Source organism: Dissoconium aciculare, assembly GCF_010015565.1.
Source record: "Dissoconium aciculare CBS 342.82 unplaced genomic scaffold K489scaffold_1, whole genome shotgun sequence".
Classification (NCBI taxonomy): Eukaryota; Fungi; Ascomycota; class Dothideomycetes; order Mycosphaerellales; family Dissoconiaceae; genus Dissoconium; species Dissoconium aciculare.
In genome coordinates, this window is record NW_022984951.1 from 2,724,700 (window position 1) to 2,747,609 (window position 22,910).

At 53.0% G+C, this 22,910-nt stretch overlaps 9 protein-coding genes across 9 annotated transcripts; 4 read left to right on the forward strand and 5 right to left on the reverse strand.

Annotated features, from left to right (window-relative positions):
* The first annotated feature begins 1,164 nt into the window (after window positions 1-1,164).
* On the forward strand, window positions 1,165-2,084 carry K489DRAFT_30881 (uncharacterized protein). The gene is made up of 3 exons (XM_033600623.1): window positions 1,165-1,298; window positions 1,385-1,854; window positions 1,974-2,084. The coding sequence occupies exons 1-3, from the start codon at window positions 1,285-1,287 to the stop codon at window positions 2,063-2,065; spliced, it is 576 nt and encodes a 191-aa protein (XP_033464915.1). The 5' UTR covers window positions 1,165-1,284; the 3' UTR covers window positions 2,066-2,084.
* A 112-nt stretch (window positions 2,085-2,196) lies between these two features.
* On the reverse strand, window positions 2,197-3,191 carry K489DRAFT_376035 (bola-like protein). Its single transcript, XM_033603822.1, has 3 exons — window positions 2,996-3,191; window positions 2,835-2,941; window positions 2,197-2,713 (listed from the first exon to the last, which is right to left on the reverse strand). The coding sequence occupies exons 1-3, from the start codon at window positions 3,053-3,055 to the stop codon at window positions 2,527-2,529; spliced, it is 354 nt and encodes a 117-aa protein (XP_033464916.1). The 5' UTR covers window positions 3,056-3,191; the 3' UTR covers window positions 2,197-2,526.
* Window positions 3,192-3,458: 267 nt separating this feature from the next.
* On the forward strand, window positions 3,459-4,395 carry K489DRAFT_406513 (uncharacterized protein; the record flags this gene model as incomplete). The annotated part of the gene is made up of 2 exons (XM_033607263.1): window positions 3,459-3,696; window positions 3,770-4,395. 2 exons carry the CDS (start codon window positions 3,459-3,461, stop codon window positions 4,393-4,395), a joined length of 864 nt encoding a protein of 287 aa, XP_033464917.1.
* A 5,007-nt stretch (window positions 4,396-9,402) lies between these two features.
* K489DRAFT_30921 (uncharacterized protein) lies at window positions 9,403-10,259 on the forward strand. Its single transcript, XM_033600632.1, has one exon. The coding sequence runs from the start codon at window positions 9,476-9,478 to the stop codon at window positions 9,938-9,940; it is 465 nt and encodes a 154-aa protein (XP_033464918.1). The 5' UTR covers window positions 9,403-9,475; the 3' UTR covers window positions 9,941-10,259.
* Window positions 10,260-11,611, forward strand: K489DRAFT_30959 (uncharacterized protein). The gene is made up of 2 exons (XM_033600644.1): window positions 10,260-10,924; window positions 11,163-11,611. The coding sequence occupies exons 1-2, from the start codon at window positions 10,579-10,581 to the stop codon at window positions 11,501-11,503; spliced, it is 687 nt and encodes a 228-aa protein (XP_033464919.1). The 5' UTR covers window positions 10,260-10,578; the 3' UTR covers window positions 11,504-11,611.
* Window positions 11,612-14,901: 3,290 nt separating this feature from the next.
* K489DRAFT_349636 (DnaJ-domain-containing protein) lies at window positions 14,902-16,896 on the reverse strand (the record flags this gene model as incomplete). The annotated part of the gene is made up of 3 exons (XM_033602407.1): window positions 16,484-16,896; window positions 15,171-16,414; window positions 14,902-15,108 (listed from the first exon to the last, which is right to left on the reverse strand). Exons 1-3 carry the CDS (start codon window positions 16,587-16,589, stop codon window positions 14,902-14,904), a joined length of 1,557 nt encoding a protein of 518 aa, XP_033464920.1. The 5' UTR covers window positions 16,590-16,896.
* Window positions 16,897-17,252: 356 nt separating this feature from the next.
* Window positions 17,253-18,047, reverse strand: K489DRAFT_310508 (WSC-domain-containing protein; the record flags this gene model as incomplete). The annotated part of the gene is made up of 1 exon (XM_033600711.1): window positions 17,253-18,047. One exon carries the CDS (start codon window positions 18,045-18,047, stop codon window positions 17,253-17,255), a length of 795 nt encoding a protein of 264 aa, XP_033464921.1.
* Window positions 18,048-19,115: 1,068 nt separating this feature from the next.
* Window positions 19,116-19,700, reverse strand: K489DRAFT_310694 (carbohydrate-binding WSC; the record flags this gene model as incomplete). The annotated part of the gene is made up of 1 exon (XM_033600726.1): window positions 19,116-19,700. A coding segment is annotated over one exon (585 nt), but the record flags the coding sequence as incomplete, so codon positions are not given.
* A 2-nt stretch (window positions 19,701-19,702) lies between these two features.
* On the reverse strand, window positions 19,703-21,354 carry K489DRAFT_31111 (uncharacterized protein). The gene has a single exon (XM_033600757.1). The coding sequence runs from the start codon at window positions 20,993-20,995 to the stop codon at window positions 19,994-19,996; it is 1,002 nt and encodes a 333-aa protein (XP_033464923.1). The 5' UTR covers window positions 20,996-21,354; the 3' UTR covers window positions 19,703-19,993.
* Between the last annotated feature and the right edge of the window lie 1,556 nt (window positions 21,355-22,910).

Genomic DNA, 22,910 nt, shown 5'->3' on the forward strand with positions numbered 1-22,910 from the left:
TAGATCGTATAATATCAAGCGTAGGCGACAGCCCTTCGGCATCCTGCTTCAGTATGCTATTAAGAAGGATCTCCTCCTCGATTGGAGTGAGATTGCTATTCTGTGGCATATAGTCCTCTCGAGCAGGACTTCCTTTCAATCTCCGAAGCAGCGTTGATTTTGAGACACCGTAGGTTTTTGCAGCAGCATTTACAGATCCTATGTCACCTGATCTGAAAGCTGATATTGCAAGCAGTACACTCCCTTCGTTTGAGCTCTTTTGGACGCGTTTTGATGGTGCCATCGCGTGTTGAAGTTGTTGTTGTTATGGACACGTAATTCGTGGACCACGCCGTGGGGTGGACCGCGCTCTGGTGTTTGACGTTAGTAGGTTCCAAGGTTGGTAATGGGGAACCTCCGGCTACGATGTACTCTTCAGGGCCATGAAATCAATCACGCCGGGCGGATATTCCGTCGGAGCATTCACGAGGCGCGCCCCCAACGCGGACCTGGCACCAACCAATGGATCAAATTTCCACGGTTTCTATCTCTACGACAACATTGGCAATGCCGTATTTAATAAGAGGCATGGTGCTCATGCAGCACAAGATCTCCACTGTCAAGATATGATCCACCGGCAGAGGCCATCAACCACCTTCATATGAGTAGTGCGATGATACATGTACGGAAGAAATGCATGTGCTGTTACCCCCCAGGGCTGGAAACGACGGTCCCCTTTTTAACGAGGGACGCATGATGACGCCGGGTCATAGCTCCACGGATTTGTATCGTCCATCGGAAATATTGTCGCATACATCTTGGCTGTTCCCACCGCTGAGATCTTCGCTCAGATGAAACGAGTGTGGTGCACCCGTCGTTGAAACTACCAATACAGCGACGTTGTCAGAGCTTGAGCTTCCCCAGAAGAGCGAGCGGGAACCCCCAAACCAGCAGAGCCGCAAATCGTCACCACCACGTCTTTGTTTGATATCGCGTACGAGAGGAGCCAAAGATTTTTATTGTGCCTGTTACACACAATTTTAATCCCCGTGCCCGTGGGATAGCTACTACTTACTGCCTTTATTATTGTTGGAATTCGCAGACCGGATTCTTCATTCTCTACCTTCATCTACTTCTCCGCCCATCACTGCTGTGGTCTAGCACGCTGCCATTTCATTTCCTTCTTTGCTCCTCTCGCTGGTCCGTATCTTGACCGCTTACATCGTTTGACAACTTTATTTCCTTTCTTGCGTTTGCGCCCATAGATATCCTCACAAAACTCTCCAGTAGGAGTTTATCAACACAATGGCCTTCCGATGGTGTGTCTTCTTTGTCAACATGAGACCTGAAGCTCGCCGAGTTTTCATGGTCCAGCCGCGAAATGCTAATCAATGCTCCTTCCTAGGTACCAAGCGAAGCTCAAGTCGAGCCCGCTGCTCACGCAGTCCGTTACCACTGCCGTCCTCTTCGCGACTGGTGACACCATGGCCCAGCAGGGTGTTGAGCGCCGTGGCTTCGCCAACCAGGACTGGGCACGAACTGGGCGGATGGCTTTCTACGGCGGTTGCATCTTCGGACCGGCCGCAACGACCTGGTTCGGTTTCCTCCAGCGTAAGGTTGTCATTCCTGGCCGGCCGAACCTCGAGATCGTCGCTCGCGTCGCTCTCGACCAGACTGTTTTCGCCTCCACCAATTTATTCGTCTTCCTGAGCACTATGGCCGTCCTTGAAGGCACAGACCCCAGGGAGAAGTTGAAGAGCACGTATGCAACGGCGCTGCAGAAGAACTGGATGGTATGGCCTGCGGTACAATTCACCAACTTCAAATTCGTGCCTTTGGACCAACGTGTGCTTGTGGTCAACGTCATTTCACTCGGTGAGTTGGACATATATGAGACGGGCAAGATTGTCTTGGAAGCATACTCTGGGACACTTGCAGTTTCCGCGCTCTAAGCTTTTGACTGTAGGAGGACACTTTTGCTAAACCATTGTTAGGCTGGAATTGCTACTTGAGCTACCTCAACACCCAAAGCGGCGTCGCGACTGCAGTGACGGAGAAGAACCCAACTTTCCCGCCTGATGCGTGAGCAAATTTCCGATAGCTGCCTGGCCTCGTTTACTTGTTCATGTTGCAGCTACCGATCTGGCGCTTAACCATGTGTGTACGGCGCGGCGCGGTCTACATCTCAAATCTTGAACATACAGTAAGAGTGGTGGTCGCACAGAGATGTCTTGCATGTATTTGGGATCTCTATCGGGTTGGAAGAAAGCTGGAATATGACGATTCTTCGCAGGATTCTTCATGTCACTTGTACCTCTCGAGGCACCTGCTGTCAGGGATGGCACCATTCTCTACCTTTTCATACGGCGTGACATGGGCTTTTCGGGATAGATTCTGTTTCGTTTCTAGCGAGATCAAATCACCAGACAATTCACGCCGCAATGTCCACGTCGAATCTATATAACAGCGCTAGAATGTGGAGGAACAGAAGTAAATGGAGCGACTGGCTGTCGCGCTCCTCCTGCAGTACATCTGATTTGAAGCACGTCACTCTGATACAGCAGTGGAGGGTGCTTGGCCTCGAGATTTCTCTTCCTCGGCCACCGTCTTCGTGCGTAACTGCAATGCATGTACGCCACCTTCGGCCGCCATTTCGTCCTTGAGGAGCCCATACACTAGTCTATGCCGTGCAGGCTGTGGTTTAGATGCGAAAGCATCTGATGTGATTTCTAATCTGTGAGACCAAGCATGCATCCGGTCAGCGGATCATTTGAAGTAGTCCATCAGTGTAACCGCCAGACGATGATAGGTTTGATGATCGATCCTGCAAAGGCACTGCCAGTCATTCGACCTACCGGAAATGCGTTTCTCCAGATGTGCTGCCGGCCATAGCCTTGTGATGCGAATGGAGGTGCGAATCATTGTAAATGTTCAAGACGGTGGGTTGTAATGCCTCGGTGATCTTCAATTTGATATCAACATGTGTCTGTCAAATCATCCTCATGTTCAAACAGACCTTGCGCCGGATCGAATCTTCCATGGGCGTTTGCGAGCTCGAATTGCTGGTGGTCGTCATCGTGGCGAGAAGTCTTGAAGGTCGCTTTCGGAGCAAAGCGATCCGCAGTGAATATGATCGAGCGAGCATTTAGTTTCGACTGACAGTATTGGTTGGACAGAATCGATAAGTAAGAGAAGACAAGTGACAAAAGGCGATGATGAATATCGCAAGTCCCTGTCAATGCAAGCCCTAAGCTTTCGATACAAATTCCCCAGTAAGATAAGGCCATCGTCACAGTTCTGGACTTCAGGGCTGTTCGCACATCGGAGCTTAGCCCGGTTTGCCCCTGCCTTCAAAAGCGTCATTGCTGACTCAATGCTCAATCTTCGGTCAAGTTTCCAGCGGAGGTTTGCGCTCTAAAGGCGGCTCCGCGACGACAACGTACCGATACATCTCGATTGCAGGCTCAACTCATGGAAGCATGGCACCAATACGGCGCTATCTCAGGATAACGAAATATTCGGTCCTCGAGGTGCGCATCTACCTTTCGAAACCTTCCGACATCGCGTGGCTCCTCTCTTCACGCGATCCGGTACTTCCTCGCATCATCCAAGAAGTCCGGCCAAAGGTGCTGCCCAAGCTGCGCGAGGAAAACGAGAACGCCAAAAAGAAAGGGAGCAAGAAGAAGAAAAGAGGCATCAAGGATGTAGCTAGTCAGGGTACGTAGAAGAAGTGACAAGGCAATTCGTTGGAATGGTATGAACAAAATGCTGACATATTCTGCCCGTTAAGATGACTTTGAAGTGTCCATTTTCCTCAAGGAGACTTCCACGCGCCACTCCTTGCTCACCAAGCAAAAGATTGCAGGCGATAAACCACGGTTGAAATCTACTGGAAACAAGCTCACCAGCTGGATGAACACTAAAGACGATCCGATCACTATAGAGGCCGATGCGCCGGCACATAGGATCTTGCAAGAGGAGGACAATGAAGAAGATCTTGTCGAGCTTGCGAGCATTCCTCCACCCGTGACGGGCAACAAGCGAAAGACCCCAGACCCAGAGGAGGATGATGCGCTGTTCGTGAGCTCCAGCGACGAGGAGACTTTTGCGACACAGAGGGCGGCACCGAGGAAGCGTAGAAGAGTTGATGATGCTCAGGCGACTGATGACGAGGGACCTGAGGCAGGTGGCGACGACGACAAGAAGAAGCTCGCATTAAACACTTCATATGATGGCTTCAGCATCTACGGGCGAATACTCTGCTTGATTGTCACACGCAAGGGACAAAAGAAGGATTCGGGCGCAAAGGGCTCTGTGGCAGACACATCGGCTCTTGGTGGCAGCCAAATGATGGAACAATGGGTCAGTACACAAGCCGCACAGGAGAACGCTCTTCTCGAGGATGATGAAGGCTGAGCGGTCCATGACTCGAAAATATACACGTCATTCATGGTGCATACGACTCGGCGCCCAAAGAACAAGCTGGCGATTTTCTTACATGACCTGCTTTGACGGAGCCTGTGGGTCGAGAAGCGGGAGACCTTCGCCTTCGGCTTCCGCGCTCCTGCCACAACCACAGAGCTGCTACCGACAGCTAAAAGTCATAGCCTCAGATCAACACTGCGGCCAAGAGGCCACGATGATCGGTCGTTGGGAGCCGCGCCAGGACAGCGATCACGCTACTCACTTGACGACAGATCACATTTCCCATACTATGTATTGAGGAAGACAACACTGTGGGCAAAGCCACGCTGGAAGCAGTGGCCGTGGTTTTGGAACTATCGAGCTCACCAGTCATATTCTCGATGAGCTACGATCGACTGCAAACAGGGAATAAGACAAGAACACATTCTCAACCCCTGCTTCAACTACAATCTACGACAAGTATCTTCCGGTCAGCAGCCGCGTACGAGAAGGGAGCACACCATCAGGTTTCCTCAAACCTCACGCAAAGCCGCAGCACACACGAATGATTATTACGATACGCATTGTTCCCAATGCATTCCAAGCGTTACGACAGCCACAAACGGCATGCACGTCATTGGACGGTGAGGTGACATCGCTGCTGTCACCGCGACCACGATACATTGAAAGTGTGAGCTTCGCGGAGGATTCGTAAGAATTTTGAACATGCAATTCCAAGAAAAGAACCTTGTTTTTTCATCTACTTTTCCTACCTGTGGGGGCTGAGTCTGAAGGATGGCAACACGTGAAGCCAGCGTCCAGCTAGAGAGACGTGCGTGCGTCCTGTATAAGGCGCATGGAACCGCATTGCAAGAGGACTATCCATGCACTATTTGTGGTCATTCATTCTAAAGGTCGTAGGATTGATGCAGACGTGACGCCATGCATGTGCAGATGCGAAGAATATGAGTCAGACATGGGTGGAGACTGATGATGTGTGGCGGTGATCATGCAGAATGGTGAGATATGTGGGTAATGGTACCTCGCCTAGAAGTCTCTACAGGCATCTCAATCGTCCACTGTTCGCATCCGGGTTCTATTGACGAACATCTATCGAGTCGCTCGCTCGAGGCAGACATGGGTGGAACATGTAGTGCAATGTGGCATAGAGTTTGAGCGATCTTGGAATCCTGCAAGTCAATCACGTCGTCGATGATGGACTAAGCAGCTCGATCAATGCAATACGGGAACGAGTGCGACACCAGATGCTCTGATCCAGCGTGGCAGGCGTGGGAACATTGGCATAACCCTGAGAGTAGGAACTGTGACTGCCCAGGTGGTCCTGGTACGTTCATTTCGACCAAATTCTCTCGTGCCGTACTGCCTGCTGGCCTATGTAGACATCCCAAACAACATGGCGTCAGAGGGTGCTGAGTTTCTTGATGGAGGCAGCAAACTGCAAAATAGGGCGGGACGAAGAATTTCGGCGGGATGTCATAATCGTTCGTCATGGACTTGCCGTTTGCCAGCGGGAGGCCATGGCAGGCGTTGTCAAACCTTGGAAGCAGGCTGAAGGTGGCTGCCCGTGTGTCGGACGGGAAAATCGGAGTCGCCGAGTCGTCAGATGTAGCCAAGATTGTATGTGGAAAAAGATGTCATCGACATCCCGGCATCGTCGGAACCAGGATGCTGAACAGGCGTGCCAGGATTGCCATCATCGAACGATGTTCTTCATCACGGCGTGAACTGTGGATGACATAATGACATCGTCAAGACACGGATGCCATGGCAGAACACCGGCGTGATTGATCCTTCGATGAACACGCCATCGATGAACATGTATCTTCGATTGATTGCCTATGTGAACTCGGGGGAGATCCGGGAAGGTTCACTTGTCGTATCGTCTCAGCTAATTAAAGGTCTACAGCTCCACCAAGAACACCGCCTCTGGGGCTGCATACGAGATAGATTATTCATATACTTAAGCGAAGTTGTCTCATTACGTCCCACCACCTTGACTGACAAGGCGTAGCCGGTGAGAGGATTCAGCAAGGAGGACATGGTGTGCAGCGTTCTCGTGCATGGAACGCAAATCTGCAGCAGAACCTCAGTGTAGCGGTCGTTATCGAACTCATGGCGTATCTATCGCGACGACTTCCCAGGTACGAACTGCAATTGCCTACTGCTAGGAGTGTGTATAGTTACATGGACAGAAGAGGATCGACTCCTCAAGTGTTACTGTACAGTATACTAACAGGCAGCCGAACCTGTCACGCCTGTTGGACATCTTTGCAAAGCATCCGGCCCAATGCACAGACGACTGTGGCTGATGACCCACTGCGTCGGAAGCGACGACTCTCTAAATTGCATGCTCCCTTTCGACTGCCAATGCCTGACATTGAGGGAACGCTTCAAATCATCGTCACCAACATACCGTAATTTCTGGAGCAACGCCGGCTCACATTGCAGTGCTGACGACAGCTGCCAAGCATCACAAGCATATTTCATCAACAACGCCGACGACCTCGGAAACGTTTTCGGGATCCCGTCTGATGATAGGCCGTGGGGAGGAGTTTACCAAAATGACCACCTGACCATCTCGAGAGGGCTTGCCTGATGCAAAACGGGCGTTAAGGCGAGTTAGATGACGTCGCTTGCCAGGGTCCCCACCAAATGATCGCTGATCGGGCACCGTCCAGTCCACGCAATCCGTTGCGCACGGAAGGGGGCAGGGCGCGCGTCGAGCGAACGAGGCACAAAGGTCCAGTTCCAATGCTGTGAGGCAACGAGAGGCAACACCCCTGGCGATCTCTATGCAGGAACAGGACCGCTGAATCTCACGCAACCCCCAAAAACGGAGGCGTTTCACGCTTTGCTTTGCCTTGCATTGCACATGCATCTCAATTCTCCGTCGGAGACAGCGCCACCACGATGGGCAGCATGATTTGCACAATACAGGACCAGGGAAGCAAAGATCGCGAGCGGATCGGGGGACGATGCAAGGGTAAATTTGCTTCGTCGCTGCATCGACATTTGAAATGGCGCAAAAAGGAGGAGTAACGACAGCACCCGTTGCAACGGGACAGTGCGACGTTTTTTCCCCTCTTCTTTTCACACTGCTTTTCCATTCTGACCCGGCCACGTGGGCGACGTTTGTGAAATGCGAATTTCTGTTCCTCGTATTCGCAGCGTCGGGCTGCTGCTACAACTCAAATTAAGAGTCCGTATGCGCATGCCACGCCATTAGCTGCGTGATGCACCTCGACATGGACCAGCTTCAATATGCTTTTTCACAACCTCATAGAAGCTGCAAGGCGTCCAGAGTCCGACATCGTGTGGCATGCATATGATGAGAGCGGCATTGGACTCGCATGAAATGTAACACCCAAACTCCGAGATGCGCCTGGCAGGAACGACCGCGTGACCGACGCCCTCGCTCAAAGCTAGCCGCATGGGCTGATGAGATGATGCTTTCCTCCGAGTTGTTGGTTGTCATCATCCGACAAAAGCACAAATTTTCTTGTCACAGCACATACATACTAGGTGCATGAAAAGCTGACAGCAAGGACATCCCCGAGAGATGCCGTAGAGTATCCCGTGAAGAGTAGTGAGTCTCTGATCGGCTGAGGTTTGCATGGGTCAATGTATCATGGATGCGCTACGATGGGCTTTGGGTTTTTCTTTGACGTGGCATGATTGCATAACAAGGCGCCGTTATCGACATCCTTGTCAGTCTAGATGATCTGATCGTCGTCCCCCAAACAAATAATCCTCGTCTTTCGCAGTGCTCCCTTTTGACATCGTCGGATACCTACTCGAGGGAGGCGCGATGCCCTATTTGGATAACGATACGTATGTCCTCTCTGAAGGAATCAACGACATTTCATCATCATCCCATGTCAAGACTCTGGGGACAATTTCCACCGAAGATCTTCTGCCCTGTTCAGTAAAATTCCACCAGATGCTGCACTTGCAACAATTGTTTCCATCATTTTCGATTGCCCGCCTACCTGGGTGGGTATGTGTAATATACAAGCAAGATTACCAAATCTAGATCCGGAGAGCCGAAGGGATATGATACCCGTACGGTGAAATTTCGACGATGAGATTTAATTCCCCACGGATTCCACCGTTGAGCTAGCGGAGACTTTGACGCTTTTCCGGGATTCTCATCCTGATGACATGGAAGCTTCGAATGAGTCACGACACATTAAAAGCTGGCTGGAGGCAGGGGTGCAGTAGTCTATGTATGCCTGAGCAGCGAGAGGACGGTCGAAAGCCAGACAGACGGTCGACACAGAAATGTCTTCGTCCGGGCACCGGTGTCCGGGCTTGAAGATCTTTCGACATCTGAAACGCCCAGCTTGCGTTGATTTGCATAGAGTTCAGAAACCGCCACCACCGTCGCTGGCTCCGAAGCTTTCCACACCACGCTAGAAAAACCATCATCCGCGCGCCCCTGTGCGTCTGCGTCCGTTCTGGATTTACGAGGTGATGATTCACCGACGCTGAGCAATTTTGAAATATGCACTCATGATGTGATCTCTAGTGTTGCGCGGATGCCAACACTCCCCGGCAGACTATGACGGTGTACGGATTCGGCAAGTGGAATTATTGGAAAATTTGTTCCATGTGTGGCAGACATACAACTGGGCAGATTACAGCAACAATCTTGGAAGCCTCGGAATGGTACGGTTGGTGCGCATTCGGACTTGCCGCAGCGGCGGCGTCGTTGCGCCTCAAAGGTAAATGATCCCGCTTACAGTCTGACAGGCAGGCACAGCCTTGTCGTCATCGTCATGTGCATTGCCTCTGAATCCCAATTGGCCCCGGTGCCGAGATAATTATAATCCGTCCAACACGAAAGCCGATAAGGAAGCCGAATGTCGCCGGGCTTGAGCAGTGCTTGTGATGCTCAGCTGCTGACACGGTGCCCATAATTGGGTGGCATCGCGCACCATTCGTATAGTACCTAGGTAGGGAATAGTCTTGATACTCGGCATGATCACGATGATGACTTTGGGTCTGACACTCTGGGCAGAAGAAATTGGCTGAAACGGATGGTAATGGGGTGGCAGCCATCATCGCCGTCATGTCATCGTTGCGTCGTCATCGCCCAGTCAGAGTCCTACCGAAAAGCCTCTTCTTCGGATGGACTGCGAAGAAGAAGCCAGATGAAGCAACCGTCACAAAGCCAGCCCAATTTGGTGCACCGCAATGGACTGTATGTTGTAGGGCGATCGACATGCCCGCCGTGATCAGAGCTGTCAGCCGTTCGTCCCGCGAGCCAAATTTCAGGCTCTCGTCCTCGCCTTATGCCCCATCTACGTATGGTTTCAGCTGGTACCGACCGACCGCTCCGGTTGATGGCGCCCGTCGTCGGATGTGCCTCCTATCGTTTTCGCTCGCTTTCTTCCACTCTCAGACTCTGTGCCTGAGGGTAGTCCAAAAGGGATGCATATTGGGGCGCTCCGTGTGCGGCGCCGCCGTCTTTCGTACCAATCCCCACGTAATGTGTGTGTGTCCCGGTACAATCGAGTACTGCACTGCACATTGATGAACACATTCACCGAGTTGGCCGTGGTCTGACCCGGGCGGGTGGACCGGCTAACGGATGGGCGTTTGGGACAGGAGCATTGATGATGAGACTGTAATCTACCGCCATGGATTGTACCGACACACCTACAGTTTATCCAACGCAATCCTGATTACAGTACGCTCATTGTGACGATGATACCTGCAAAAAGAAATCAAATACGATCGTCGGTCGAGTGCGGGTGGGTGGTGGGCTGGTACCATCCATCGCCGGACCGCTGGGGGAAAAACCCTCCCTCTCCCTTCTCATCGTTCACGCCTTCATATGTATTCGCCTTGTTATTTCCCCCAAATGTGGCCCTTTCTCTGACTCTGCCCTGCCCTGCCCTGCGCCCCCCCTTCTTTCCTTCTCTCCCTGTTCTGTTCCATCCTGGGAAGGTTCGGTTCTCCTTGGCTTATCTCACTCACCGCCGCTTTCCCCTTCCTTCGTCCCAAGGCTGTCACACAAAAGGATCTGCCCGGAATATGGCCTGGTGCAACGTCTAGCCCTGCATCCCGGGAAATGACTGGTGGTGGAGGGTATGGCGTAGTTGATGCGTCTGACATTTGATTTTTGTGTGTCGCTCCATACCCGGCCGGGCGTGTACAGCACGGTACTTTATGCGCACGGCTGTAATCATACTTCACACACCCCCGTCCGTCACCCACATGTCTGCCTGCTTGTCTGCTTGCCTGCCTAAACGTGATTTCTTATATCTATCGTCTTTCTTCCTCGATTTGTTCTATTGTGTCGCTTATTTCACTCCGCCTTCAACGACAAACTCAACGTCTACCACGCACATAACCTCCAACCAAGATAGATCCTGCCGATACTACATCGACAATCCTCGATCATCACCGTGTCAACCAACCAACACGACTCGCACCAGCCCATCATCACCGAAACTTGCGACTGACGCAAAGTCATACTCTCTCTCACATTTCTCAAGTCAAACACACAATGTCTGCCACCACTCTGCCTCCGTGCCCTGGCCCAGCGCCAACTCGCCCTCTACCACCAATTCCAGGCCAATGAACGATACGCTTTCGAGCTACAGTCGTCGGTTCCTCGCATCGCTCACGGAACGAGGCCCAGGACCACCTTGAAATCTTGGCTAGAGGACAGTCTTGTCGAGAAAGGTCTCAATCATGACTGTCATGGCGATTGAATCTCTTCCGACGATGGACCATCCTCCACTCCGAAGTGGCTTCCACACGACATTCCCACTCGTCCGTCAGCTCAGAATGCTGGCCGCACATCCCAACACCCATCACAATTCAAACTCATCGCCTCCGCACATGTTCCTCTGGGCACAACATCTATGGATTCTACAATTTTGCGTGCCAGTCCACGACACAAGCACGTTCTCTCCATAGATTCGGCACGACTCGAGAATATGTGACACGGCCGGCAGACTCCATCCAATTTCTCTATGCCGGCTTGTCTATCCGCCACCCTTTTAACGATCACGCACCCATTCACTTTGGCCCACGGCTCTTACAATTCTTCGGGCGGCATCAATGTCGACCTTCTGTTCTCTCATAAGGGATCAGTTTTGATACACCTCTTTTTTTCTTCTAGCGCTTTGCCTCAATTGGCTTTCGTGATCCTTTCGGGGATGCACGTCGTTCGACACTTTTTTCTTCTTTCTGCCCTACCATGGGGCAGTGACTGAACTTCCACGGGAGCAGTCTTTTTGATGTGTGATTGGCAGAATATACCCCGGACGTCATGGCAGCAGCGAGTTGATTTACCGCGCGCATGGTTCGACCTTGTTTTTGGTGTTTGTTGTTGAAGGCGGATTTTGTTAGCTTTTTACTTTCTCAACATTCTCTCCTCTCGCTCGGGAGCAGCGTGGACAATAGCTGGCTGTTGTTCTGCTCGGTCTTTGTCGAGCAGGTGGACGAAATACACACAATTGCGCGATACGCGCTTTTCTCTACCTCGATCACATTTCCTACCGTCTTCAGCGTGAAAGCTGTGCGTGCCTCCGTCGATAGCATCAATTCAGAGTCCGAAAGCTGCACGTGCATGTACACGGCGAATACGGCCAGATCGCCCTGTTCTGCTCCCTTCGCGGGTGTTGTCCGTGCAGGGCTCAAGGATAGCCCTGCTTGCAGGTACTGTATCAGTGCAGGACTGATCGCAGGCATGTACCTGTCGTTTACACGGCTAGAAAGCGTCACATGCATTGGAGATATCTCGTATTGCTTCGTTCGTCTGCGCGGGCAACCCATGCAGGTGAGAGTGGCCTCGCGGAACGTCCATACAACGCGCGACGAGGAGCTGCAAGCGGCAATCGAAAGATGTGGAATGGGGACTTGTTACACAATTGTATCTCTCAAGTACAGTCGGGAGTACTCTCTCACGTCGCTTTCTCTCGCCAACCATCCACCCTTCGCGGGGGTGGTATACAAGTACATGAGGCGAAGGCACTGCAGCGAACACAGCCTTGCGCCCGCCAAGCGGAATTCCCAGATATCAACCACGATCCTTCCCACCGAAGCATGTCGCCAGCTCTATAGGACGCTATCGTGATTGCAGTCGCAGCCCGCGCTCTCAGGTGACTTTACCAAACCCCACAACAAGCCATCGACTCTACATGGACGAGTCCGCCACTGCGTACATGTGCGGCCTCTCCAGTGCACACAATGTCGCCCGAGCATGGTGTAATCAAGCACGACCTGTCCGCTCATATGTCAGGAGCTGTGTATAACTGACGGTGCATCGTGCTACATGTCAAGCCATGTTATCGTAATATTGACACCTGCGGTGCAACATTGCCATCGCCGTTTGCAGCGTATCATGAGGCCAAGCCCTTCCAGCCGCTCTTCTCTACGCATCATCAACTTTCCGGAGGTCGGTTGTACAGTGTACAGTATCACAACCTTCGCATACGGTACAGAGCGGCAGTATCGTCCATCAATTGCCGAGATTTCGCCACCGGGACGCGAAAGATACTGCTTGAAGAAGTCTGACCACCATCTCGTTCGTCATCCTTGCGTTTTCAGCTTCTAACACGAATCCTCTTATCTCAACACAGCGTTCACGAAGTTCATTCACCAGCGATAAGGCATCTGAAGCATACACGTAGAGGAGATTGATTGGGTGCGATGTGGGGCCTTGTCCGTCAGAGTGTCACAATGTCAAAAAATTGACACGGGTTCGCATTGTCAATTGTATACCGTAGAACAGCTGGTGAGCACAGAGATGACATTTCCCTCGTCATTCACCACCGGAGTTCGTGGCATTGTGTCCCGCCAACATTCATGACAGTCCACAATTCTTTCCGTCTAATGACCATCCAAGCATTGGTTGACGCGTGTCATGTTGTGCAGTCGAACGCAGCGAAATTACCTGCATTCCTTTCTTTTGCATTTCTTATCGCTCACCCCGTTTGCACATACATGATAAGCAATACGGACCCTGGATTCCACCGCACTCTGGGCTCTGTGGCTTCATCAATGTTCCGTCCTTGTCCTCATGAGACAACCGTATCACATTCATTTTGACAAATCATGCATCATCCCATCGGCGGGAGGAACTGAATAAGTACGACAGGGAAACACGAAGTCTACCTCCACGCCATGACGACGAACCATCGTTTCACAAGCCGCGGCGATAAAATGCAAACTGCAGTACCTCTCCGTCGATCATACAGTAGCAAAAGCGTCGTCCGCGGAAAGTTAAGCCTGCCTAAGTCACCGGGTACCTGCATACAATCTTTCACCCATGACGACGGGTCCGCGCCGTTCGAGTGTTTCCAGACTTGTAGATCAAATAGGTCCTTGCGAAGTGGAGCCATCTGCATATCATCATGTGGTAGTGGAGGCCCTTTTTCCCCTCGAAACGTTAGATCAGCAGTCATCGTGAGACGTAAGCGTCTTGCCAATCTCTTCCCGCCCATTCCACCTTATTGTCGGTGCTGTGTCCAAAGGAATGGTAATGTCCCGTCCCTGAACGATGATGAGACATAGGTGGGAGAGGGGGATCAGCGCACCACCCCGGCAAATTTCTTCAGGGTCCAGATTTTTTTTCATCTGCGCCCCCTTCTTTGGGAACAGGAATGGATCTCGGACAGGAAACAGTTTGGAAAATTTCCCGGCCCGGGAAACACAAGTTCCGTTTTGGGGGGGTTTGTTGGTGGGATTGATGAGGCGTTTCATAGTAGTCTTGTCGTTTTCGGATCGCACCTCTTTTCGGGGGAACTTGCAGTTCGTTGTTTCATTGCCTGATTCGGCGAATGCGTTTCCGATACGAACTCCTCCTCCTCCCCTCTCTAGCCCCCCAAAGCCACCGCGCCGATCCACAGATGCAGGATGGAGGAGAAGGCTCATCATTCCTTGTCGTGTTCTTTTATTGTACAGTATGCGCTTGTATGCATCTGCGTGACATGATGCAGAAGGAACAATGGTCTACAGTACGTTCAATGCAGTCCGCGAGATTCTTCTTTGAACTCACGTGCTGACTGACATCTTTACGCCGGGACGGTCTTTTCAGTCACTCCCTTTCGTCACTCCACACCTCATCATCACACACACTCTTGGATCGAGGTCCGCTTGCGAGGCAGCATGCATGCAATCCACCGAAATTTATTCTCTCGCTCTCGCAAGCCTACACCGTGCACGCTTGCTCACCGAGACTGTCGATAGATTATCGTATGGTTTCTGTCTCGAGCTTCTGGGGCGTCGGCAGCTGTGTTCTGCCCCAGCGATGGCGACATTCCCTCGTCGTTGTACTTCATACACACCTGATGACTCGTCTCGCCGCGGTGACGGATGAGTCTGGAGAATGACAACGTGAGCCGCATAAGCAACAATTCGTAAGACGATACAGCAGATCAGCGGATCACTGCCGCGATCGAGGACGCTGGGGGCTTGTGCTCTCATGTAGATTTCATGTCGCGGTCTATTCCATTTCATCGCTACTTCAAACATTCAAGACTAAGATGCCGCCGCGGCTGCCCCACCGGCTGCACCGCCCGCCGCAGCTGCTGCTGTAGGGAACGGCTTCTCATCTGCTTCCTCCTCGTCCTTGCCGTGATGCCTTCTCTTCTTCTTGTCGTCCTTCTTCTCCCGCTTAGCGGTAGCTTCGGCCATGAGCTGCTCAAAGGCCATGTATTCGCCTTCCTCGTCAGGGTCACGTTGAGCCTAGGGGTGAATATGTTAGTACATGCGTGATCACAGGATGGGACGGGTAGATCAGGACTCACCTTGGCAAACATTTCGCCGATGATGACGAGAGCGTGGGCCCGCTCCAATCGCTTCTCCACCTTGACCTTCTTGTCGTAAAGGACGTTGTCGCACACGTCGCGCAGCACGCCACCGATCTCAAACCGGCTGCCTCGCCACGCCGCGGCCAGGATCTTGCCCGTCACTCGCTTCTCGAATTCCGCGCGCTTCTCGTCCGTCCAGTCTTCGCCGCCCTTGGCCTCGGCGCGGGACATCTCCTCGATCTCCATCTGGGCCGAAATGGCGGATGACAAAGTTCCCCAGGTGTCCTTAACGACCGAGCCGCGGTCTTTCATGCGAGAGAAGAAGCCGGACACTCCTCCGATGATAGGTTTCTGAGATTTGATGAATGTCGTAGCCTTCATGACGTAGGTCTGACCGATGGCGTGAAGGATCTCAATCCCGAACGACTCCATCTTGAGGTTCTCCAACTCCAGCCGCATCTTCTCTGTGAAGGCCGCAGTGACATCTGCGCCCTTGTCCGTCTCGGTCCAGACGCTGACGCGGTCAATCAGCTTGGATGAAAGTGTGTTCACTCGTTCCTCGCGGATTCGAGAGCGCTCGGCCTCAAAGGCTGCTAGCTCCTCGCGTTGCTCCTTGGACAATCCACCTTTGCGCTTCTCCTTCTCCCGCAGCTTCTTCTCCTCTTCAGTCATGCCTGCTGCTGTAGCCGCAGCATCTTCCTCGGCCCTCTCGGTGAGAGCAAGACGGGTCGGGATCCCCGCTGGACGTGGTGTAGATGTACCTGAGCCAGCAGGTTGCACGGGCTTCGTCTCACGGATCGGAATCTCATGTGACGCAGCGGCGGGCTGGGGTTGGGCAGCTTCGGCATCCGGTACAGCTTGCGCAGAGACAGGAGGAACGTCAGGAGTTGCTGAGGTGCCTGACGCTGCGCCGGCGGCGGTTGTGTCTGCCGCCGCCGCTGTTGCCGCTGCTTCTGCCGTTGCCTGCTCCTGTGCCTGTTCGTCGGCCTCCCTCATAGAAATTTCCATGCTCTTGGTCAGATCCTTCATCATAGAGATCTCGCCGATCCAGTCGACGAACGTCTCTCCGCCGAAGATCATGGTGAAGAACTCGGCCGGATCCTCGAAGCCCGAGTCGGGCTTCGCGCCTTCTTTGCCCAGCTTGTCATACTGTTTTCGCAGATCGGTGTCGGACAGTACTTGGTAAGCTTCACCGACAGCTTGGAACTTCTCGTGGGCGGTAGGGTCGTCGGGGTTCTTGTCTGTGTTCTGAGCCTCAGCACGTGGAAAGACGCTATGAGCGAGCGAGATGATAGTCGAGCCTCACATACCTGGGTGGAGTTTGATCGCAAGTTTCCGGTACGCCTTCTTGATATCAATCTCAGTTGCGGTGGGTGCTACACCAAGCGCATCGTAGTACGCCGTGTCGACAACCATGGTCGCCTCGGTTCTGACACAACTCCGCGGGACGACGTTAGAATAGTAATGGCGGCTCGAGTCGCTAAGGTTGGGTATGCGCAGAAGTTTAGACGACGCAAGGGTATGAATCAACCTGGGCTATAGTTCTTCCCGCGAGAGCCGCGTGTGCGCGCCTGGGCTATTTTTTGACTGCAGATAGGAGCGTTCACCTCTGCCGATACCAACGCGCGGCACTTCCAGGATTCTGTCAATCGGCGGTGGGCAAGAAATGATGACGCGGGGCAAGCGGCGCAAAATGTGCAGTAGTTTATAGTGATGATTTCCCTCTACCAGCCAGAATGTGAAGTAATGAGATTACCTACATGGTGAAACCATACACGTGCAATGTGCCATGCCGAATTGCATGCCACCAGATCATTCCGCATTTCATGCATGCTCAACCTTTTATATGCCAAAATGCATTGTTTGTGGTAATTCTTCAGATTCAAATATTCCGTTTAGCTGAACAAAGTGTTAATTTTGAATTAGATGAAGTACGAAAATAAGTAAATTTCTATGATCTGGTATGCTCTCAGAGTCAAATGCTCAGAAGATATAAGGGGCGCCGTCCAAAAGCGGCTTTTGAAAATATAATAGACAGCAACGAGAAAAGTTTGAAAAAAAAATCGGCCTCCATCAGATCTACCACAGATTTCTCGGGTGTCTTCGTTGACGAGTTGCAGTGGTAGTGGAAGTGCCGTTGTTGACGTACACCAACACACGGTTGGCTCCACCGCAGGCCTCGGTCGAATTACCCCGACATGGGAAGCTGCATCCCGCAGCCAATGGGTCGCTGGATCCGGGCGCGACTGAAGATGCTGAGGGAGCGGTGTTGCTACCGTAGCACTCTGCGTAGTACTCTTCACCACAGTAGGTGTAGCCCGCCGCAGCGCAAGCTGACAGACAGTTGGCGATTGTCGCATTGTTCGGTCCACCGGTGGCGCCGAGGTTGATGGCGTTGGGCAGAGTGCGAGCGCTGGCGGAGTCCACGTAGCAGGCCATCAGGTTCCATGTCTGGAAGGAAGGACGAGCAAAGAAAGTCTGCACCCAGTTAAGATCCTGGACGATGTTGATGCGGTTGCCCGCGCCACAGAATTGCGTGTTGTCACCGGCACAGGCCATGTTGCATTGCGAGGAAGCAGTGTTGGTGGTCGGCTGGACATTGCCACAGTAGCACTCGTTGCTGTACTCCGTGCCAGAGAACCGGTAGCCAAGACCACGGCATCTGCTAGCACATTGAGCGGGAGTGTTGGTGGACGATGTTCCATTGGCGATGGGCAGAACACGACCACCGCTGCCATTGTCGATAAAGCAGCCAAGAGCCGAGAAGCCGGTCGGGAGAGCGGCTCCGGCACTTGTGGAGGTGGTGGTGGTAGTGGGTGCGGCGGCGGCAGAGGTGGTAGTTGTTGGAACGGCAGCTGCAGAAGTGGTGGCCATCGTAGTAGTGGAAGATGTCGTGGCAGACGAAGTGGTCGATGCTGATATGACGGAGGAAGAGGTGGCAGTGCTGGTCGTGTTGGCCGCAACCGTACCGATCAACTTAGCGCCGAAAATGTTGCTGTTGGGGTTGGGCGCTCCAATGGAGTTTTTCATGTAGCAAGCCGTGCCGGAGAGGGCGAGTGCCTGGCAGTTGGGAGCCACAGCACACTGCTCCAGGCACTGCTGGAATGTGACACCGAAAGCTTGCATGAAATCGCCAGCAGCATGGTCGATGCCGCACTCGATGAGGAACTGATCGCCATTGGCTGCAACGTAGGTCTGGCCATTCGAAGCCGGGCAAGAGGGCGCGCTCGATGTGGGCGAGGCAGCAGTGTTAGTGGTAGCACCTGACGAGGTGGCTGTCGTTGTCGCAGTGGTAGCTGTAGAGGCCGAACCCCCAACGGTGACGCTCGACAGGCGGGCGCCAGCAAGGCCAGAGTTCGGAATAGCTGCTCCGAGGCTGGATTTCAAGTAGCAAGCATTTCCGGCCAAGACAGCGTCCACACACTGTGCGTTGTTCGCACAGGCATCGATACAGCCCTGCAGACCGCTCACAGTCAATGAGGTAAGATCGCCGCCCTGGTGATCAAGACCGCATTCGATCGTGAAGTTCTTGCCGTTCGAAGTGTAGATCTGAGTGTCAGAGCCAGGGCAAGATAACGTATTACCTGAGGTCGGGGTCGACCCAGCGCCGCTGCTCGTGGTGGTGACAGCTGGCGCACCGCCTCCGACGGTCACACTGGACAGTCTAGCGCCGGCAAGGCCGGAGTTGGCGACGTATGCTCCCAGAGAGGACTTCAGGTAGCAGTTACCGTTGGCAAAGACAGCATCGACACACTGGGCGTTGTTGGCGCAGGCATCGATGCAGCCAGCGAGGTTCTGGGCTCCGACAGAAGTCAAGTCACCTCCGGCATGGTCGAAACCGCACTCAATTGTGAAGTTCTTGCCGTTGGAGACATAGGTCTGGTTGTTAGAGTCCGGGCATTTCAGGCTCAAGCTGATAGGGGCGACGTAGTTCGGGTTGGAGTAATATGAGAGGCGGTTGCCAGCACCACAGAATTCGGATTTGTTGCCCGTGCAGATCATGTTGCAGTCACCCACATCGGTCACATTGCCACCAGCAATGCTGTTACCGCAGTAACACTCCCTCGCAAATTCGGTGCCGAAGTACTTATAGCTGGAACAGTATGCAGCGCAGGACTCCAAGCTCATGGTGGAAGAGCTGGTGGAGAGTGCGTTCAAGACATGAGTGCCGGCGGGCTCGGCCAAACACCCCTGGTAACTGTAGTTGCCAATGGTCGGTGGCTGAGACGGTGTTGGGTCGACGGAGGGAGCGCCATTGGTGGAGAACAAGGAGATGCGTTGGAAGCCACCACATCGCTGGTTGGAGTTGCCGGGACATTGCACAGGGCATGAGGTGTCGATGACAAGTCGGGCCGAGAATGAGAGGCTGCTGCCGCAGAAGCATTGCGCGCCGCTCATAGCGGCGATGGTGTTGCCGCCAGAGATGCAAGCAGCTGTGCACTTGTCGATAGTGTTGGAATTGTCCGAGTAGGTCATATTAGTCAGGGACACGGGGTTGTTGTTGGAGTAGCAACCCTGGTAGGTCATGCCGCCAGCATATGTGCCGTTCTCACGGGGAATAGGGGTATTGACCAGCGACGGGTCGGGGAATGGATCATCACCAGCTTGCTGTCGTGGGTATCCAAAATCGTAAGCACGAGAATTATCGCCATAGAAATTGTCCTTGAAGAGACGAGCTTGCCCGGCCGGTGATGCAAAGGTAGAGCCAGCGTCGTGACCGAGGGGCACGAAATCGACAGTGTCACAGTTGCGACCAGCAGGGTCAGGGCAGCTAGGTGTAAATTGCTTGATGTAAGCAAAGAATCGCTCTGTCGGAAAAGTTAGCACTGATGTAACCTCAACGTAGAGAAATCTGCCAGCTTACCATTGCGATCGCCGCCCTGCGTAAAGGGATCGCAATCACTGGAGTCGTCCCCTGTGTCTTGGGTACCACGGACCCACGCAATCTGCTTGCTCTGAAAGTTCGCAACAACGGCGTCGCGCCCAGACGCGACGAGACTAGTACCGTAGAGCATCCTGCCGGACTTGCCGTACGTCGTGTAGTTTGTGAAACCGCTTCGCCACTCATCATATCCGGGGCAGCCGAGCGTGACGAGAGGACGGCTGATACTCGGCCAACCATAACTGTTTGGGTTACCGATCCAGTACGTCAGTGGACTCCTGGTGTTGAGGTTGTTTCCGACGAGAGCATATCTTTGTACGGTCTGGGCACCAAGCGAGTGACCGGCAATGACAATCTGGTTCATGTTGGGGAAGACGGTCGTGTTGTCGAAATACTGAATCAATTGGTCCAAGACGTCATATGATGATATTTGGATGGATTTGTAGGGATACTGGTTGGTCCCGCCACCAGCCCATTGCGACGCCTGCCAGACGAGGGCATTGGAGATGGAGCCTTGGTTGGCTCTCAAGCCATCAATCCATGGGTAACCTGAATATTTATCATCGCCGTTGGGAAAGTATGGCGCAATGATAGCGACAGAGTCCATATTGATGTTTGGATCCGACTTGACTTGTGCCAGGGCGCTCAGCATGTTAGACATGTACAGCTCAGGGTCACGGTTCTGTCCATGGACAACGACGATTCCACGCTTGACCTTGAGAGGGTCGATTCGCTTGGAGCCACCGACGCCATGTGAATAATAGTTGATGAGGGTCAAATTGCTGTTGGTGCCCCGGGGATCCTTGATCTTGAAGAAGGCGACCTCAGAGCCGGGCACAGCCGGGAGGGTATTGTTGATGTAGTCGCCGGCGTACTGCTGGCCGTTCGCAGAAGCGAAGAGCGAGGCACAGAAGGCCACCGCCGCAGCTGAGAAACGCATGTTGTTGTTCTGAGGGCGGACACGGCCGCGGACGTGTGGGAAAAAGTCAGAGACAGCTGCGTTGATGAGAGAAGTCGCCCGATGTCAGCTTGACCGTCAATGGCCGTGCGCAGAGTCAGGAGAGGCTGCACAGTGAGCGTGAGAGCAGCGTTGAAAGCTCGCACCGTGGAGGTAGAAGTAATGAAAAGAACTGTATATCTCTGTTTTTCTGATGTTGTGATCGGCGGCGGCAAGGCGTTTTGTATATGTTGGGTTCGTGCCGGCCTTCATATCCACAGCTGCACAACGTGGGAATGGCGACCGCGAAGTCTGGCCGCCACGCGAGACGTTAGCGAATGAGTGCACAGACCCATCATGCAGCAAACCCGGGATCAGATTACGGGCAGCAGTCCTGTCAATGCTTCGACTTCGGAGCGGCCATGTCTCCTTTCGGTGGCATGTTCGTGGCGTGTGTGCCTGCGCTGCTTTCGGAAATCCACCTGCATGGATGCACCACCATCCTCACCACCTATGAGAGAGCATGCGGCGCGAGCCCTGCAAAGCCGAGACGCCTACAGATTGAGGACGTTGTGCTGCTAAAAGCATCTAAGCTTTTCCAGGCCTGTCCTGATCGCATGATGTAGAAGAAAGGGTGGCGTGAACGGGCCTGCCAACACAACCTGAATTTGCGGATCTGCGCGTTGGGACCGCGTCTTGTCCTGCACCCACACACACCAGATGGGACTGACCACCCTCAGCCGACAAATGCATCCAGGATCCCATCCCTGCAGCGAGAGCGAATCTGGCCTGACTGACACGTACGCAGCATACATCCACTGCCCAGGCTCGCCGTCTTCGCCAATGTTTTATGAGATCGAGTATGGCCAGTGTTCTATTGATGATCTGATATGGGCATCGGTGCAGGACCTTGCTCTCCTAAAAGCATTGCTCATTAGACTCCTGTGCTGTTGCGTGATGCTCTACGCGGCTTACTACAGAACGGTCGCACTGTCGATAGGGCGGGGATTTTCACCTTCGGAGAAAGCCCGAGTGTAGTGGTAGGATCGGCCACAGCAAGAGCCAAAATTGGATGCTCACCTGGGCAATCATTACACCCGACCAGGGAGTGGACGTTATTATAGATGTAAGATACGAGGCGGCTCGTCCCGCCCTCCATTCGCTTCCCTGAAGCCCATCAATTTTCACCTGAGCAGTCATCGGTTAGCGGGCGTGCGGCGTGCTGCGGGCAGGCCAACGAAGACTTCATGATGAATATGCTGTTCATGTCTTTGCGCACATCAATCTTGGCATGATCGCTGGGAAATATACCACTATCAAACGTTCCATCCACGACAGAATGCCATGTTCAGCGAAAGACCAGTATGGTTACTTTGATGTGATGCATCATCATGCTGTTATCCCACCACTTATCTCTCATCGTGCGGGAGTGATCGGCCGTTGAGCTTTCTCTAACGTCCTTTCTCGTGTCTACCGCGTTTGGTGTGGTCGAATGATGACTGACAGTCAAGCAACCCTGGAACGCAAAGGACCGATCAACCAATCTTCCCGGCAGCTAAACAAAACCGCGTTTTGACTTCCCGGATTCGATAATTCGCATGCAACTTGTGTCGTAGTGTTGGAATTGATATCCTCTCATCGGAGGCACGTTTGCTCAATGTCTTCGGGACGTTTGCGCATGTAATACTCGTATTCCGCATGTGCTGGCAAGCAGTGAGGGCTTTTCTACCCACGTTGCAGCGCAGTATGACAGCTGTAACTCTACGACTTTCCTCTGTAGCGTTCACGCTTCTGCACGCGAGAGTCGTACTACAGAGTGGACAGTCCCATCGTCTCAACGTCAGCGCCAGCGAGCGTAAGCAGTCCAAAAATGCATGCCGCCCGATACGGCTCTGCCATGACAACGGTGATGAAGAAT

Coding starts and splice junctions, on each gene's coding strand:
- K489DRAFT_30881 (XM_033600623.1), top strand. Junction 1,855..1,973: donor GGTCAACGTCATTTCACTCG/GTGAGTTGGACA, acceptor AACCATTGTTAG/GCTGGAATTGCTACTTGAGC.
- K489DRAFT_376035 (XM_033603822.1), bottom strand. CDS start 3,055: ATGACGACCACCAGCAATTCGAGCTCGCAAACGCCCATGGAAGATTCG. Junction 2,942..2,995: donor AAGATTCGATCCGGCGCAAG/GTCTGTTTGAAC, acceptor ATCAAATTGAAG/ATCACCGAGGCATTACAACC. Junction 2,714..2,834: donor TCTGGAGAAACGCATTTCCG/GTAGGTCGAATG, acceptor TTGGTCTCACAG/ATTAGAAATCACATCAGATG.
- K489DRAFT_30921 (XM_033600632.1), top strand. CDS start 9,476: ATGTCATCGTTGCGTCGTCATCGCCCAGTCAGAGTCCTACCGAAAAGC.
- K489DRAFT_30959 (XM_033600644.1), top strand. CDS start 10,579: ATGCGCACGGCTGTAATCATACTTCACACACCCCCGTCCGTCACCCAC. Junction 10,925..11,162: donor AAGTCAAACACACAATGTCT/GCCACCACTCTG, acceptor TCCACTCCGAAG/TGGCTTCCACACGACATTCC.
- K489DRAFT_31111 (XM_033600757.1), bottom strand. CDS start 20,995: ATGCGTTTCTCAGCTGCGGCGGTGGCCTTCTGTGCCTCGCTCTTCGCT.